This window comes from Cricetulus griseus, chromosome 2 (assembly GCF_003668045.3).
Source record: "Cricetulus griseus strain 17A/GY chromosome 2, alternate assembly CriGri-PICRH-1.0, whole genome shotgun sequence".
Classification (NCBI taxonomy): Eukaryota; Metazoa; Chordata; class Mammalia; order Rodentia; family Cricetidae; genus Cricetulus; species Cricetulus griseus.
In genome coordinates, this window is record NC_048595.1 from 325,798,891 (window position 1) to 325,818,531 (window position 19,641).

Here is a 19,641-nt window from a genome sequence, read left to right on the forward strand (position 1 = left end):
ATGACATTTTCTTAGGATTTTATTTTGGATAAAATTATCTTCACCCACTCCTTGGCCCATTATTATATCAAACACTTAAAAACAAGACTCTTACATGCTTTCTAGCTCGGAGCTTTCACTTGAACCACCTGCTGAGAGTTGCATGGTACAGACAGGTAAAAAATGTGCAGCACTGACTGAACTGCTTTCCCAAGAAACCTGTTCCCTAGCATCTTCTCCATTTCTCTTCATGGTCCATTTCCTAGCAGCTCAAGACTGAAACTTTTGAGTCATTTCTGGTGATTTTTCTTCCAGCATCTAAAACCATGACATGGCTCAACATCCTGCAACACACAGACAACATCTCCACCGAGCCTGGCAAGTCCAAACTCAACTGGTTTGTCTGTACTCTCCCTGCTTCTTTCTTGTGCTCCTGACCACACCATAGCCAGCAAAACCTTCTCAGAAGCATCCTTGCCAGATCATGACCTCTCCACCTAGGAATCTTCAAGATCTCCTTGGCATGAGTTAGAAACCCTTCTAGCAACAAGCATGTCTCCGTCACTTCTGTTCTATCTTCTACCCATCACCCCCTACCTGTTTGCTTCACCATCACCCATCCAGATCTGCCCCATCAGTACTGTCTCTGACATTCTAGTGCCTTCCACACTTGCACCACTGTGCCTCTGACATCTCCGTGGCCAACTCCCTCATTTCCCAGGGAATCTGCTCTCGTCTCATATCAGGTCTTCCCGGACTGGTCTTCTTTCTCCTTCGTCACACTAGCCACCACGAATTGTTTACGCATTACCCTCTCTGTAGGATCCAGGCTCTACAGGCGCTTCGCTTTACTTTTGTTATGTGAAGCATCCCTATCATACAAAGTGTACTGAATGGACCATTCAGAACTTTGTCAATACATTTCCTTTTTTTTTTTTTTTTTTTGCCTGAACTAGACTGAATTTTTTCCATATTGGTGAATATTTTTAACCTGGTTCAATTCAGTTGACAACTAATATCTGAAGGCCATGAAACATTCATCACCTCCAAACTTTAGCTGTTATCCGCAAAAATGATACCAAATAAAGGCTCCGATTAGGAGTCAGTTCTTTTGCCTCTGGTGATACACAATTGTTACTTCTATTCTCCTTCCTGCTATTGAAATCGGGATGTTTCACACAAATCGGCTTGTCTGCTGGACTGCTGCTAGCAAGGCGCTGGAGGTACAGCATTGCTGCTCTCCATCTCTCACATAGGGATACGGTCACTTCTTGGCAACTAGAAAGCACATATCTTCTTCCTTTGATGCCACAGTTCCCCTTTTGGCAGTCTACTTCACTGTAGAATGTTTCAGTACTTACATAAACCTGTATATATTGCCCATAGCAATATTAACTATTACAAGACTATGAGTAAGCTTACAAAAGAAAGAGGCAGTTCTGTACCACGTCAGTTTTTATTTCTACTAGGCAGTAATTGGACTTTTAATGTCACCATAGGTTCATTTATTTTTCACTTCTACCTACTGACAACACCCGTCATCTATCTTTAAGAACAGATGTTAAGAAACTAAGAATATTTTAAAAGGGAACACTCTGAAAACTGGAGAACCTCACAACAAAAACCATAAAAAACAACCCCCCCCATTTTGTCAATTCTATTTCTGGGTATGCATCTGTATCCACAAACTTGAGAACCTGTCCAAGAAATATTTCCCCAATTAAAAGCATCATTAACATCAGCCAAGAAGCAGAAGCAGCCCAAATGTCCACCCATGGATGAGTAAACACACAATACGGTAGGTCCATATGATGGGATGGAGTGCAGCCTTAAAAAGCACATGCTACAACATGGATGAACCTGGAGGACACTATGCTAAGAGAGACAGGCCAGCTGCAAGAAGACAGATTACCAAATGGATTCAGGGATCAACTAGGCACTAGGGGAAGTTGTTCCATTCTGCAAGCTGAGAAATTTCTGGTGATCTGCTATACAGTAATGTTAATACACTGTACTGAACCGTATTGTTAGGGGTGCATTTGTGGTATTTTAAAATGCACACATATACACACTACATTTTCACCTTTTTGTACACAGATCTTTGATAGAGGTAGTACAGTACAAATATCTATACTGAATGTATACAATTTACCCCCTTATAATGGAATTTCCTTTAAAGCCACATACACTTGAAAGCCTTACAACTTTAGTGTTTATTAAACATACAGATTACTTAGCATTCTAAGTTAAGTCATTAGTCAGGGAGAGATGACGAACTGTACAGACTGAAAACAATTCAGTTTCTGTCTCATTTTTATCTTTGAGATCATCTGATTTATATCCGTCTTCTATGCCAAGCAGACAGCAAGCCCCAGGCTCTAGTTTTGTTCGCCATTGAATCTATTGTATCTTTTTGGCCTTAGGAAAGTGCCTGGAATACAGCATGTAAGTATTGACCTGATGAATATAATTGTTATTAACCACTTAGATGAAGCAACATCCAGGTTGATAATCACCCAACTCCAGTGTAACAAGAGATACACCATAAAGGAGGCAGAATCAACTTTCAAAAAACTAATTTTAATCAAAACAAAAATTGTTGATCATTAACAAGTTTATAAAACAGTGATTTAGTTACATAAATAAATTGATATCAGTGTATCAAATCTTAATTACTTTCAACTTCATGAGCATGTTTACATGAGTGATGAAGTACAACCTTTTTTTTTCTTTTTATCTATTATAATAAATAAAATGGAGCGCATGAAATAGTTCTTCTAAACAAAAATACCTACAAACATACCTCTAGCATGTTCTCTAATGAAGGGACAAGAGACACGGGACAACTTTTGCACCAAAACATAGTTGCTTTAAGAAGCACTAGGTTACAGAACCGTCAGCTAAAGTAAAGACACTACACTGTAACCAAGGTTGGTATTTTAATAATATAATCAACAGTTTGGTAGTCACATCTCCAGTTTGGTTATTTTAAAGCATTAAGACAAGGCAAGATAGAAGGCTGCTTTTGTTTGAAGTAAGTCTAGAGAAAATAAAATATATTAAAAAAAAAGAACTGAAAAGTTGAACAGTCATACCTACACAACTTTCTGTCCTGCACAAAGTCAAAATACCTATGCAGAATAGATATATAATATATATAATGTTATCTGTGCACAAACGTTAGCTTATTAGCTCACTGCAAAGGCGTAATGGATCATGTCAATTGTTTTGGAAAACATTTTGTGTTTTGTGTCAAAAGGATATTTTAAGTTTCGTAGGCTAGGAGGCACGAACCCCAGTTCTGGCATACTGTATATTCTTAATGCTAAGGCTTGCTGCTCTGGCTGTGTGTTGTCCCTCTTTAGTCGAGTGCCTGTTATAAGCATGTGTGGTGTAGTGGTTGTTGGTGTCTGTGTGTATACATATATACATGTATACAAAAGCTGTATAGACATATATACGTATGGAATCTTCCCGACAGATCTCAGTCCAGCTGCGCAGTCCGAAGGTGGCTCTGCAGATGCCCAGCATGAAGTTCACTGCCTGAGCCAACCCCGAAGCGAGGCGTACTTTTAGTCCTTCTGATAGGTTTTTCTCTCCATTTTTGTTTTTGTTTAAAACCAAGCTACTGCAGCTTCAAGTATTTTGCATTACATAGAATATTTTTTATAAATTAGTTAATGTTATATTTTCAATATTCAGACATATACTATAATATATATACAGTACAATAAATGCTCTCATTCTTTTTTTTTTTTTAATTTTTTGGATAAATCCCTGAGAATGTATGTTGACAGTCGCTAAGTTTCCACATGCACAAGCATTGTGTGCCATGCTTCTGGACGAACAGCACTGCAAAGCCACGTGGGTCAGCCTTCTCACTACTGGTATTTCGTTTTGTTAGTTTGTTAAATATGCTGAAAATGTGAAGATGAGTTACAAAGGAGTAAAGCTGAATCCATTCGAGGTACTTGTCACAGGATGGAGGTGTTTTGTTTGGTTTTTAAAGCCATTTCAATTATTATTATTTTTTTTTGAGGCTGTGAACGTATACAGAAAACAGGAGAGCTATGTGGACTTTTGCCACTTGACAACATATACTCAGTGTAAACCAAACCTTTTCAACCTCTCTCACACAAACCAATAAAAAAGAATTTAAAAAAGGAAAGAAAAAGGGAAAAACTTAACACACAAACTTTCACAACATGACAATTTAGTCTGCAAACGCAATATAACTATACACATATAATACCGGTGTGGCTCTGTTCTTTAAGTTAAAAAGGGTACAAAGGCAGGCTCAAGTAAAAACAAACCATCCCTCCCACCCCACCCCCACCCCATTCATACAAGTTCTATCAACCAAACCTCTCCCGGACCAACATCATCAGTTTCTTTTTGCCTTTGTAGATTTGCTTCAGGTTGTCAATAAACTGTGTAAACTGAATATGTCCATCATGTGCCATTAGGAAGGTCTCTCGGGCCTTGCTGAGGAACTCTATAAATTCACTATAGTGCCGAGGACTGATGTGTGTCAGTCGTGAGTGCGTTGTGTTGATGTAGGCCCCAATCGTGGCATCCAAGAGTTGCCTCAAGGGGGCTTTGTCCAGTGACATGAGCTTACCAGAGTTCCTCCGTCCGTGAAGTCCCACCATGCCAGGAGTGGTCAGAGTGCACCTGCGCAGAATGTCTGACAGTACCGTTGCACACTTGACACTCTTGACCACCAGAGGTATCACAGCTGCGAGCTCATTCTTACCAAGGGAGTGACTAAGCGCACAGGCCCACAGAACGTCGTTAATGGCAGGGTGTGTGTCCTGATTGTAGCTCAGGTTGAGATGGGTCATGGCCAGTGTAGCCAGCTTGTAGGCCCTCATGGGGTACCCTCGGTGCTCCATGTACCGTGCTATTGTAAAGAGCTGTGTGTAGCTCATGCCGGTGGTAGCAGCATCGAGGACAATTTGGTACGCCGTCTCAAAAGCTATGTGATCCTTTTCACAGAGGGTCAGTGCAGAGAGGGCGCAGTTCTGCGGGTCCTTCATGGCGCACTGCAATGCCAGTGTCCGGGCACTGCTGGCCAGCTTTTCCTGCTGGTGGCAGTCCAGGTGGAGGCGGACTATGGTGCTGTTGGACATCACGGTAGTCGCAACAATACTTGTGGCCTCGGTGGGAGTAAAGAGTGTAAACCAGCTCTGCATGATGCTGTCCAGGGCATAAACACCTGCAAAGAACATAAACAAGCCCAATTAGCACTAACAGGAAGGCTGGGTACAGGTTCTGTTTGCACTTTTAGAATTGATGCTCTTATTGTTAACCACCACAGAACATGAACTAGACCAGAACCCTGAAGGTAACGTGCCTGGAAGCAGCCTTTAAGAAGAAGGTTACATGCATTGTTAGTCTGTGAGATGCCTGAAAGGAACATAAACTTCCTATAATAAAGAAGCAATCCTCTTGGTGGCTGGTATTTGCACTGCACTGCTTGCCATTTCAGACAATGGTTTTTTTTTTACTAATGAGTACTCGTTCACTGGGGCCTCTTGTCAGTTATGCACTACAGAACTGGAGGGGAAAAATAGGCAGCCTTCACCCAAATAGGGACTTAATATACGTGGTATGATTAAGTTTAAAAAAGCCATACAGCATAAAACTTCAAGACCTCCAATCAAGAAAATACCACCGCAATCAAGAGAAAGACAGTGGGTAGAAGTGTGCCTGCAGATGATGAAGGTGCTAGAAATGGCCTGTGGAGACTTTAACCATTTGTACACAGATCCCAACTACTCAAAGCAGATGTCTACCTTGCCAGAGAGGCAGAGGTGTGGGCAGTTCTAAAAGCCCCATTACCTTTACATTGTTTCATCAAAAGAGCACTTTAATAATCTAAAAATAAATTTTATTTGAGAACAAATTCACAATTGTCAAAACAACAATACATCACACATGAGCAAAATAATACTAATAATATTTTTACAGTCTGCTGTCAGTGTCCAGACATTCAGGGCAGTGTCTTCCCAGCAAGAGGTGAGCATCCTTTTGTGATGCACACTGGACGAAAGACTGTTTAACCAGTCAGTTTCAGCAGCCACGACTGTCTGTGTGTGTTCTTTCTGGGACAGAGCAGATCTGTAAGTCATGCAAAGGGGACACCATCTGTGTCAAGGGCCCTATAAATCACAGCTGATGGACAGCCAGAGGACTCCAATTTCTTACACTTCAAAGTTCATGCAAAGTGATTATCCTCTCCCTGCTATTCAGATGAAGAAAAACCTCAGGGGAATGAGGGGGTATCGGAACTGAGTAACAATCTGCTTGCGCTTGCTCACAGGTTCACTCCGTTTAAAGCAAGAGACTGGAGCTGCACAGTATGATACTTTAGAAGCAGTGTGTAAGCGAACAATGGGCTCTGGAGTAGAGAAGGGAACCCCTGGTGTGTGCTTGAGGGGGCAAGACCCTGGCGAAGTAAGTCAAGGCCACTAAGAGTCTCCTGAGATCAAATTCTACCATGAGAACCCACCACACTTCTCCTCCAAAAGTTACCTACCAACTTCAGTAGCACATGTCACCAGCCACCGCACCATTTCTCGACGTCGCCAATTGAGGGTTGACAGTGTCATTCGCATAACCTGTAAAAGCAGGTAATAACAAGTTTTGAAGATAATTTTATATCAATGGGGAAAAATATCCAATTCATGCCACAGTATAAACTACTAGGCAGACTCTACTCCCAGAGGGGCCAGAAGGCATTTTTATTAGAGTGACGATCTCCATGTCTGTTTGGAGCTGTTCTTGGCTTCCTCCAAATGGCCTGGGAGGTAGGAAGTCCACTGAGTACTTCTACTAGAAGCCAGATGCGACATTACAGAAAAGACATTCAATGTCTTTTCTTTCTGTTTCAAAGCATGGGGTTAAAAAACTCAAGAGTCTGGGTCATCTTCTTCCCAGCATTAGTATTCTAGGACTCGATTTCTGAGGTATCTTAAGAAGTTAAAAAAAAAAAAAAAAAGAGAGAGAGACATGTATGGGTAAGATGTACTCTGCAACAGCAACTCTGGTTATTCCTTCAATCTTTGACCAGGATGGTTACCTCAGATATATGGAAAGAAACCATCTTTGGCATCACTGCTAATTTCTTCCCACTCCTACATTCTATTAAGAATTTACAAGATCAACTTATGCACCTCTTCATGTTTACAAAAATATCTAGTATACTAACATCCTGACCCCTTAGAAAGGGCCAGAAGGGTTCTTCTTAGGTTCCCGAAAGAACAGAGCAAGGGGTGAGCAGCCATGAATCTGCCATTTACCCAGAATTCCAAATACACACAGAAACCACATTAACGTTTCTTTCTGCATTATACCCTGAAAGATAAGGCAACTTATAATAGAAGGCAAATACAAGAATTGATATTTAATAGTATAAATTCTAACCATATTTAAAAGCAACCTCTGCATCTTTGCTTATACAGTACCTCATGTTACAGTGGCACTTGCCTTTCCCACTGCATTTAACATTACTAATACATCACAGAAAGGAAGAATCGATAACTTAGAAAACAAATCAATAATCTAATCAGGGCCTTCTAATTCCCTCGCTTTAGGTAGGGTGTAACTACTTTTTAATGAGAGAGAACACAATGTTAGCACAGGTCTCAAGAAGGAAGCAGAAACAGGCTTTGGTTCCTGGTTTGTATAGTAACCTGTGCAGGAACTGTAAGGAAGCAAATGTCACCTGTGCAATGGACTCCACGTGTCCCTGCTGTTGCATTCTGCCGCACTCTGAAACTGGAAACAGGCTGACTGCCCTGCCTTTACCCAGTTTTCTCAGTGTTACAAAAAGGAGGCAGAACTGTCCAATGCAAACATCAATAAAAACTCATACTGCCTTTAAAAAGCCAGCCCTTACAACTTAATCTTTACTGCATGTGCTAGCTTTACTCAACTCTCTGGTCAGCAGTATTTTTCCATTCATGCACGAGAGAAACAGGAAGAGTTAAAGCTGTAATTCAGAAAAAAACTGTTTTTATAGTTGAGGATTCTATATGCGTGGTTGCTGCAGCCCAGACTAAAATCTGGCTGAGCTGGAAGCTCAGAGCTTCCAGAGCTCTGGAAGACAAGTGTTGTTCAAAAGTACCTCACACCTGGGTTCTAGAGAGTCACTAAAAAAATGAATAGAACACAACCCTGCAAGGCTCTTAGCAGCAGTCTTTGGTGCCCCAAGAAGGACCAGTACCTGCAAGCCCAGCTCCAGAGACACTTTCAAAAGAGTGATATCTGGCAAACTGTCCATTAGAGTTGCTATTTTAAACGCATCCTGGGCAAGCTTAAAGATGTGTGATGAGGAGTGAATGTTTTTCTGGATGGACTCTAATACTGTTTCCAGCCTCCGAACATCGCCTGCAATGAACAAGGGAAAAGCAAATCAAACTGAGTCAAATGTAGGCGGAGCAACATAGAGACAGGCCATACAAAGAGACATGCACAGAGGACAAAAGGACACAAAACAAAAGCACACATCCATTTACCTGCGGTGCTTGCAGCTGGTACAGATGTTATGACTAAGTGTCCCACGGTCACTGAAAAGTCTATAAATAATCCCAGCTTCACATAAATATTGGCTGAGACACACCCTCAGTGACTAAAAGCACAAATAAACCAGAAACAAACAACACAAGGGGCATGACACAGGACAAACAGCTCTCCTAGCTTCTGCTTTATGTATTGTAGTGAATACTTTAAGGATAATGCAACTAGCTAAATCTTTTGTTCTATTTCTAAATCTCAGTGATTTAGTGTTTTTTTTTTGTTAGGGGGACAGTGTTACACAGCAGGTAATATGACATAGGTAAATAAAGACAATGCCAGTCTCAATTGAGAAGCACCCATTTGCCTCAAGAATAAAGTAAGAAGTTATCGCTAAAAAGATTCTTTGAAACTTATCTGATAGTAATACCATGGTGGAGAATTTGATTTAAAAACAACAATTAAAAGAAAGGTTTTCTGGGGAAAAAGAAGAGTGCAAACCAGTAAAACAATTAGGTTTCCAGACATTACACTACCTTTGGCTGCAGTTAGCATAGTGGATGCCAGCTCACATTGTTGGGATTCAATGTGGCTTAAAGTGAACCAACGAGGGTATCGGTTGGGGACAACTGATGCAATGTGGTGGGGGCGGGTGAGGTCTCCTGTTGGAGCAGTAGATTCCAATACTAGTAACCTGAAATGAGAAGGGAAGGAAGGGTCACTCAGTCATTATTTGCCCTTTACCCTGGCCACAATGACTAGCCAGAAGAAGCCGGGGTCATGGGGTCATGGGACATGTTAGGGACAGATGCTGATCGGGGCTCAAGTACAGGGGAACTGTACTGCTCACCTTGCTGACGGCTCACTGCTCAAACCTAATGACTTCCTTATCCCTCAGCAGCACTGAGAAAACTGTGTGACGATCAGGGGAATTCAGACACACAAGAATTGTGAAACATGAGACTTTATCTCAATGCACTATTTTTTGAATCTTACCACTTAGTAAAAAATAAAAATAAACAAGCCAGCCAGGCAGTGGGTGGTGCACGCCTTTAATCCCAGAGCTGGGGGGTGGGGGCAGAGGCAGGCAGATCTTTGTGAGTTCAGGGCCAGCCTGGTCTACAGAGTGAGTTCCAGGACAGCCAGAGATACACAGAGAAACCCTGTCTTGAAAAACAGAAAGCAAAACAAAACAAAAAACAAAATGTGGCAAGGTAGAAGATAAAGAAGGAAGAATTTTAGCAGAGTTGCCATTCAGCTTTTTATAGAATTCAAGAATGCCAGTCTCCGTAGCCAGATTCTTGCCAGAGTTGCTATAGAGGAAAGTAGTCAACAGTCCTGGGAAGACGAGAAAGTGAGACCAAAGTTGCCCTTCCTTCTCTCTCTCTGGACTAAGAAGCAAGCATGCAAACTACACCTCTCTCTTCCTTCCCCATTGTCTGGCTGCCCTGAAATGCTCTTGTGTGTTATTTCCCTATGTTGCATCCACAGAAGGCCGCTGGGCAAGGCACCAGGAGCAAGTAGGAAAGAGTGGAGGAGAAGGTAGTCCCCCGTGCCCTGCTAGTGCCCCTTGCTAGTGTTCCTGGCATCCATCAGGACAGCAGATTCTGTTACTAAGTAAACCAAAACCACACAGGAACATGATGCTATTTCACCCTTTACTTTTCAATGGTAGTAGTAACTGTACCTGGAGGTATCATAACTAACTCTTTCCCCTTAAAACAAGACTGGAATTCTTAGGATTAGAAGTATACAGGTCAATCTGTCCCCCAGAAGACTTCTACTCCAGTTTCTAAAAATGGGAATTTAACCTCATTTATGAAAGTGTGCTCTAAAATATAAAACCAAATGGTATTAAACAATTTTATAAGGAAAACTGTTGCTCGTGTTAGTTACAGACCTACTCTGGGGCAATTTAAAGATCAACAGGGTATTAGAAGGTTCCTCTAATAAATTACTGATTGTCTCCAGTGGTCTAGAAATTCAAGTATAAGACAGATAGATGTTATAGTAACTTTGAAGACACTGGTAATTCTTAGGCAAGGATTCATGTGTCAATCTTCCATCAATTATGGACAAGGATGAAAAGTTTCTTATGGGATCAAATATACTTTTAAATCTACAGAGGGCTTGTCTTCAGTCTATTACTATAATATATAATCTGAACTTTCCATTAAAAACATAAGAGTGATTTATTCATTGAAAACAGCAAAAGGGAAAAGGCTAAAGCTGTAAGAGTGGCACATGTTCCCTTCAGCCTCTTCAGGTTAAACAGGTTATATATAAGATTTAAAAATAGGCTCTTAAGAGCACAACAAAAAGTATCAACCTTGAGCAAATTCATGATAAAGGCAATTATTTGCTGGATTAATTTTTCAAAGGGAAGTGAGAGTAAGCAAGTGCAGTGGCAGAGACCATTTTCATTGCCATGACCAAAAATACCAAGGAGGAGATGGGAGTAGTGGAGCTGAAGTGAACAGATTTTGAGAGATGCCTAGCAAGGACTCCTTTAACACCAGACACATCCCATCTGGCCTCCAGTTGTGCACTGATGTGTCCTAGTAATGCGGGCGTCTTCCTGTACTCGTACTGCAATGTGGGGCCCAAGTGTGAAAGTTTTCCTCAATTACCATACTCACTCTATTTGTTATTTATTAGTATTTGGTATCTATCATGTTTAAAAAATTATTTTTTTAAAAAAAACAACTGTATTCAGGAAGAATTAAACAGGTATTCTGTGATTGAACTGTTCTGAAGTTATATTTTATTGCTAAATTCTATTGTTAAGAGAAAAGGCTATGATGACCGCTGCCTAACAGCAATTAAGAAAATCAGTGCCCCCTTACTTTAAAGCAAAATCAAAACACAACAGACAGAGTGCCTCACAACAATTCCGGAAGGAAAAAAAAAAAAAAAGGATCTTTAGCTTCTCTGTTGCCTCTAAGAAACAAGACTGAATATGAGGTCAGCTAATGGCCCGTTTCTCCCAGTGGGGAATTCGGACTGCCTCTGCTGGGCTGGGCTGTGGATACTTACCGCATTGCTCGCAGTGCAATTCTGTATGCCAATTCAGCATCATGAGGTAGGAGAGAGGTGAAGAGATACTTGGCAAATGTGTGCATTGGAACACTCTCCCGATGGATTATTTCACCTAAACCACTATATGGTCCAGCTGTGGAAGAGAACATACACAGTTTACATTTCAAAAGAACAAACTAACACTTATTAACTGTATTTGATATTCTTTATGTAACTTTATAGCTAATTTAAACTGAATTTCAAGTTCCTTATGTAAATTATACCTACTCAAGTTAAGAATTGGAACTAAGTAAAGGTAGAAAGAAAAACAATTCTTAGTCAAAAGGTTCTTGAGGGCACAGTACCCAATACAGGCTTCACATCATGAACAGTTCCCCAAGAGTCCCACTGATAAAACAGGAACCATGGAAGTGAGAAGCAGAGCCACATACAGCACAAGGACCTCTGATAAAGAGGCCCCCTGAAGCACAAATCCTTGCAGAACTTGACCAAGTTTTTGGTACATGTTAAATGAGCATCCAGATACAGAAAAGCACAGAAGGCTGCTTAGCTAAGGAACCTGCATCTTGACCAACAAGGTTTTAGGGCCACAGATGCGCCAGGTCCAGAAAAGAGCCTCACATATGGGAGGATACCGGGCCCTCAGCACAGACTCCATACACTGCTGCTTCCAATAAGCAGAAATAGTAATTCCATAACGGGATTAATAAGAAGTTACCCATTTGGTATTCACTATAAGCAAAGAAAAACATTAAAATAATGGAAATGTACTCTTTTGGCTCCAGCAGGCCAATTTTGAAAGCGAAATCACATTTAAGCTGTCAAAACTCATTTCTTAGTAAATTCTGACAGGTGCGGTGGCAGCATGGTCCCCTGTGTGCTCCCCAAATGCTTCTCTCAGAGGAAGTGCAGACTTCAGCTTTGAAAGGAAACCACAGTGGTTAGTTCTAACACTCAGCACTCAGGTATTCTGAGGCTTAGTTACCGTAAAGGGTTTAATAAATTAGTTTCCACGTCACCTTTGGGTAACATTTGTTTCATAATTTCTAGAATTATGAGCCATGACACTGCTGCTCATAGGAAACAATACATTTGTTTTTCATGAGAAAAACCAGTCTGGGAAAGAATTCAGAATGCAAGAAATGCAGTTCAGAAACCATGGTGACACAAGTTATTTACTGGATTCAGTTTTGGGTAGGAGCAAGATACATTCCAGAGTGATCTAGCAGTCATTTTGTAGTTCAATTGCCAGGTTAGTACCTTTTTTTTTGTACCTTTTTTTTTTTCGTTTTTCGAGACAGGGTTTCTCTGTGTAGTTTTGGAGCCTATCCTGGCACTCTCTCTAGAGACCAGGCTGGCCTGGAACTAACAGAGATCCACCTGCCTCTGCCTCCCGAGTGCTGGGATTAAAGGCATGCGCCACCAATGCCCGGCTGCCAGGTTAATACTTTTAAGATATTCACTATTTAAATATTTTGAAAATCACAGACAACTTATTTTAACCTTAACAAACTATAATCCATGACATATTTCTAATTTTGCCAAACATATTAATCTTTGTAAGACATTTCAAAATGTTTAATAATTGAGTATTTGTGCAAAGTAGATGATGTTATACATGTACCCTTTTGTTCACAAAACCAAGTTCCATTATTGAAGTTACTGGGATGAACTAAATGTGTATGAATCTCCAAACTCCTACAGTAAAACTCCTACCCCAATGTGAACATATTCTGAGACACAGACTCTACGAAAGTCATTACATTTAAATAAGGTCCTAGAAGCAGTGCACTGAAATGCTAAGATTAGTGCCTTTTTGCCCAGCTAGGAACTCTCTGAGCTACAATAATAACTGGCCTGGAAAAATATGTTCACTCACTGGTACAATAGTGGTACAAATGTCACAGGAGTACACAGCCACTTTCTGATTATATTTAATTCCTGCTCTACAAGTTACAACCCACCTGGGTCTGAGAACCTGCGCCTGGACACGTCATAGGCCTCAGGGGAGAACCTACTACCATTATTCTACTAAAGGAGCCTAATATTAATTGACTCCTAATGACTCATGATTACAACCATAGATCAATGTATCTTTCAGACTCTATTACAGAAGCTGTGACTGCATGACAGGAGCTCAGTTAGTTCTGGTCAGATATGCAACCAGCACAGAACAGAGGGGGAGAAGAGTGGCATGAAGTCCCACCCCAGCTAAGAAGCTATTAACTGATAGCTTCTGGGGGGAAGAGAGAAGAGAGACACACACACACACACATGAGAGAGAGAGAGAGAGAGAGAGAGAGAGAGAGAGAGAGAGAGAGAGGGGAGGGAGGGAGAGGAGGGGGGAGGGAGGGAGAGAGAGTGCATGTTTCTTCCAGGTTTTGGCTCCTGGTGGGCTTCCATGCTCTCGTGCAAGGCCACTAACTATATGAGAGTGGATATGAGCACCACAAGCTAGACTTGCTTTCTTAGAGGAGTTGAAAGAGAGTGAAGGATTCAAAATTCCTGAAGAACTAATTTTTATAAAGGGGGGGAGGTAAGGCCAAACAGTTTTCTCTGTCTCTGTCAAGTGAGGACAGACAGAGGCCTTCACGCCAGAAACAGACCTCTTGAGAAGTAGAACTGCAGTCTCTGTGAATCCCTAAAACCGTTAGAATACAAACCTACTGCCAGTGTCACCATCTATCACATGCTGGCAAAGCATCCAGGTCCATTTCATTTCAGGACAAATCACAGCGATCTATATGCATATCACCCATATTCTTCACTCTTCCTCCACTGCCTTTCAAAGTTCCCTTCAAACCACCAAGCTACCTTTTCATTACTCAGAGAAAGCGGGAATGCATATTCAATGAGTAAAACACTAAGTTAGGTATTACAGAATTACTTTTAGATTAACAATGGCTATAATCGATGAACTTAACTGTATTAAATAACAAAACCCTGACATCTAGCATGAAGTTTCCCCAAAGGCAATTCTCTAATCTGTGATTACGTCACCAGTGCCATGGCCAGGAGAGTCACACTCAGCAACAACATAGTTACTGCTCCCTCTTGTTGGGTGTCCAGCCTGCTAAGAAATTCCTGACTCTATAAATGCATGGGAGGGCTCCATGAGCTAATGTAGTCAACCTACTAATGGAGCTTGTTATCTTAGTTATGTACAGAAATGGCCCACAGTCTCCTGACGACTGCTCCAGTCCTCTACCAGCTAATCTTGGGCCCTAGAAAGCCTAGAAAGGGGAGGAGGCACAATAACTCAGAGTCATCACCCCCCATTCAGACAGTTATTAAACAAAGTTTGATGAGAGGAGTGAACTAATTAAAAACTAAGAATTTAAATAAAAGCACTGAACACATTGAGATGCATTTAAAAGAAAAGGGCAAATGACAAAGACATCAGACACTATCAGCTTTGAAAAAATCTCTTGTCCTCTTCAAAACTTAAAATGGCAACCAAAAGCCAGGATAAACATGACCAAACTAAAAAGAAAGCTGTGGCCAATGTTGATGCTTATATACATACCAAAAGGGGTTATAAAGAAGGAAAATTAAAAATAAAAAAGCAGTTAACTAATCAGGGTTACTCTTGAAAATAGCTAGACAGGCCTTTTATCTTTATACATTACTAAGTAACAGTCAACAATGACAAAATTCAGTAGAGTACTTAAAAATTTAAAATCGGAACCCCCAAGATGAAGAATCATATTAAGGCTTAGTTTAAGAACATTTTCCATTTTAAAATGTATAAAAAATATATTTGAAAAATATTTTCTTCAATATTTTTTAAAGATCTTAACTACATCTTTAGCTTTGGATAAATTAAGAGGTTTGAAAATATATTTTCTCTAAGTTGTATAGCTGTCCATGATATAAAACATCAACACACTTTACCAGGCAACCACAGAAAAATCCCACCATCACAGCACACATCTCAAAGAGAAGTCATTTCTACCAGTAAGTCAACTAAATTTGTACACACTAAATTATACTAATTATACTTACTGTTCTGAGAAAACATTATCTTAACAACAGTAGCAGCCAAAATGTAAGTTTAGGACCTTCAAATTACCTAGACCTTATAAAATAAAGACAATTCACCTTTGTTTCAGATAGGCTATAAAGCCTATGAACCTATGCCTAATGAATCCTCTGACATTATTAAAAAGCAGTAGAAAACCCACTCCTGTAGTCTTCAGTTCTTTGTTGGCAAGTGCACATGACACTAAGAGGCCAGATGTTGTGTAACAGCTAACATATCTACAGGAATGCCAATCAGTTTCCACTTGATTATTTACTTGATCAAGCTAATAGGAACATGGGTACCAATATCTCACTAAATATCAACATTGCATTTATCTCAGGAACCACACAGCATGAATAAAATAGTCCTTTACCAAGCATTTCAAACAAACTGTCCTGTATGACAACCTAAATCAAATGATAAAAACCTAAACATCTATAACTGAAGTCAGCTGACAGGTTTCTTAGTTGAACATACTTTGGATACTGTGTGATTATATTCAAAAAGACACCTACCATATTCAATGCATCCACACAATTCTCTTAACATAACAAAAATTAGTACATAGACCAGGCCCCTATCACATTACCTTCTAAGAGGAAGACTGCTTGCTTGCGAAAAATTTTCACCAGTGTTTCATCCAATTCAATTTCCTGAAGCTTGGAAATGAGCTGCTCTTCATTCCTGCAAACTTTCTCTTGTGTATACAGCCCATCAGGCATGATCCGCTGCTGGCCCAGTCCTATCAGGGCTACTTCCACAGCTAGCGTCACATAGGATTCTCCTTCTTCTAAGAACTTGTGTGCAGGCAGATGATGGTATTCTAAGGACTTGCACTGTCCCATGTTTTCTATTAAATGCCATAAAAATTGACTTAAGTTACATATGACAGAAATCTATGTTCCAGTTAGAACTAGTAAATGAGCTGACTAAGAAAACAAGAACATCCAATTTTTACATTAAGATACATAGCTTTCGGGCTGGAGAGATGGCTCAGAGTTTAAGAGCACTGACTGTTCTTCCAGAGGTCCTGAGTTCAATTCCCAGCAACTACTGGGTGGCTCACAACCATCCATTATGAGATCTGGTGACGTCTTCTGGTGTGCAGATATACATGGAAGCAGAATGTTGTATGCATAATAAATAAAATCTTAAAAAAAAAGGATACATAGCTTTCTAACTCCCCTCCCCCCTTTTCCAGACAGGGTTTCTCTGTGTAACTGCCCTGGTTATTCTGGAACTAGTTCTGTAGACCAAGCTGGCCTAAAAAAAATCAGAGATCCACCTGCCTCTGCCTCCCCAAGTGCTAGGATTAAAGACATACGCCACTGCAATCCAACTAGCATATTTTAAACAGTGACTAAGGATGATAAAATATGTATTTTTTTTCTGGGATAACTAGTAGTTTTTTTTGTTTTTTGTCACTGAAAATGAGATACCAAAGAAAACTATAGATACAAGAAAATATGGTACCTTATAAGGATCTTTTTTAATTAATTTTTTTCATTTATTTTACATACCAGGTACTAAGGATCTTAAAGAGTGAAAAAAAGATTTTAATTAAACAAAAGTAAAATTACATATTACAGTTACAAGACTTATGTTACATAACCAGTATATGCTAATAATAAAAAATTAACTTTAAAAAGTACATGACTAACTATAATGGCACATTTTTAAGATTGGCATGGAAAATGTTGTCATACTTTCATTACAATGCTAAAATTTCCAATGAAATCAGTAAAGAAAAGAACATATGTAATTCAACTAACTCCAGGGTCCTTTTGTCATACAAGGTCAGTCAATGACAGCAAACCATTCTTTGTCTCTGTCCAGGAGCCTCAATTTGATGATATTAACTTCAGTCATCCAACTCCCAGGGAAACACGAATTTGGACTCACATCTGCCACCCTCCCAAAAGAACTTGGGTCACCCCCAACTCAGGAGATAACTAGTTGTCCGGAAGACAACTGAGATAGACAAGATAATCAAACCTGTTTCACCCCATCATAGGACAAACAAAGAACAATCTTCACTCTTCTCACTCCTGCCTTAAGTAATCATTTGAGGAATGGTTCTGAATTCCCAAGAGACCAAAGAGAAATCTCAAAACATCACTTTTAAGGAATGTATGGCACCAAACAAATTTGACAGATACTTAATAGTTCCCTTAAATTAGACTTTATTTAAGTAATTTTTCATGCAAAGACAAATTTGAAAAGCAACTAAATATTCTAGTTCTGAATGCTATGGTTCATAGTCTTATTTGTCTATTCATTTCTGTCATAATCAAGGTTGGACAAGTCATAAATGAACTAAATTCTTAGTGCATTATCATGTGCCAGAACAGAGTATTTTTTGGGTAACTGACAAACACTGTCAGACATTGATTCAGAAGATTTTCCTATTGGAGGAAGACCACCCAAGGCATGAGTGCCCACTTGCTAGCTTCACTGACCCACAGACACTATTAACTACATGGTCTCATAAAATATACTGTAGGGGCTGGGAGAGATGGTTGAGTAGTTAAGAACAGTGGCTGCTCTTCTGGAGGACGTGGGTTCAATCCCCAGCACTCACATGGCAGCTCATGTCTGTAACTGTAATTCCAGGGGATCTGACACCATCACACAGATATACATGCAGGCAAAGAACCAAATCACATTTTAAAAAGTCATTTAAATATATATTGTAAAGAAAAACAAACAGGAGCATCACTCTGTGTTTAGGAAAAGACAAGAACAAACAATGGCTTTACCTGTAAAATCTGAGAGCCCAGAGAAGGTTTCATCCTCAGTGTGGCAGGCTTCCATGAGGCTACTGAAGAGTGTGCCCACAGGGTCTAAGGGGTGTCCAACCCAGCCTTCCAGATTGGTTATTGAGGTTATGCTTTTATGGGGTAGCTCTGTTTAAAAAAGGAATCGAGAAGTGGGGAGAAAGGAGATGAAGGAAGAGAAGGGTAATAGAGACTGATTTAATAGCAGCATTCTGAAAAATTAATAATTCAAATGGAAAGCCCTTTTAGTTAAAAAAAAAATCAGTGGAATGGTACTATAATCTCCACCTTGTGAGCTGTTTTGAGTTGTAAAGGTTTATCTACCAATCACTATAAATGGCACTTAAGTCCAAGAATGGCTCCCCACATCTGCTTAATTCAGGTGTCCAATAGTATTATCATATTGTAGAAAGACAGGGAATCCTGAGTTTTTCCTAAGAAGCTAAGCATCCTGCCATCTTTGCTCCCTTGGGAGTGTCATTAGAGATGATAAAGAAGCCTGGGCTCACAAACTGGGTCTACAGCTCTATCTTGACAGTGTCAGTGCCCCAGCACTCATTGGGTCATCAATGATGAACAAGAGTGAGCAGTTTCTTCCTGGATTTAAGTCAAACCCCCACATGAGTATTGTTTAATCACCCCATCACTTCACAGCAGCTCTCCTTTCTGTGAAAGGCATTAAGAGTGGACCTTTCCCAAAAGAAAGCTATAGCACAAGTTAGATGTAGACTTTGATAAAATAGATTTGTTCATTTTCTTCACAGAATGCTAGCTTTTTCATGTTATAGTGCTGAGGAAAACCTTGAAAATGTTTTAAGGTATAATCTACTAAAAAATGCTATTTAAAGCTACTTACCAGAATAATAAAACAGTAGTATCTCCTTTTAAAAGGGAAATATAATAAAATCTATAAATAAGCTGACATAGCTAGCCAAAGGGTCATTCCATGATTTTGCCATTTCTTTGGAAGCCTTCTCATTTTACATTATTAACTCTTAGCACACAAGAACAGCACACAAAAGCTTATTCAAGTTGTGTTCTAGAGTCCTCAGAAAGGTCAAAGGTTCCTTGGTTTCTGCCACCAGCTTCCATATGCATAGCAAACATGAGAGGAGAAGCACAAGCATCACTCTTTGCAACAGCCAACTCTATGCTTGACTTAAAACTTGTATATGGTTAAGGGAACTGTGTGTAGACAAATCTACAGGTAGGTGAGAGCTACTAGAAACACTTTATCTCAGAATCACCACATTTCCCAACCTTGGCTCATTTACAAGTAACTGCAATGCAGTGGCTACTAAT

At 40.0% G+C, this 19,641-nt stretch overlaps 1 protein-coding gene across 1 annotated transcript in view; it reads right to left on the reverse strand.

The window, feature by feature from the left end:
* Positions 1-2,538: 2,538 nt before the first annotated feature.
* Zswim6 (zinc finger SWIM-type containing 6) overlaps positions 2,539-19,641 on the reverse strand; it is a 167,172-nt gene continuing 150,069 nt past the window's right edge. Inside the window, 7 exon segments of the mRNA XM_027401515.1 lie at positions 2,539-5,197; positions 6,521-6,602; positions 8,210-8,373; positions 9,036-9,193; positions 11,536-11,671; positions 16,152-16,412; positions 18,322-18,468. Of these exon segments, the coding sequence (XP_027257316.1) occupies positions 4,335-5,197; positions 6,521-6,602; positions 8,210-8,373; positions 9,036-9,193; positions 11,536-11,671; positions 16,152-16,412; positions 18,322-18,468 (1,811 nt within the window). The 3' untranslated portion in view covers positions 2,539-4,334.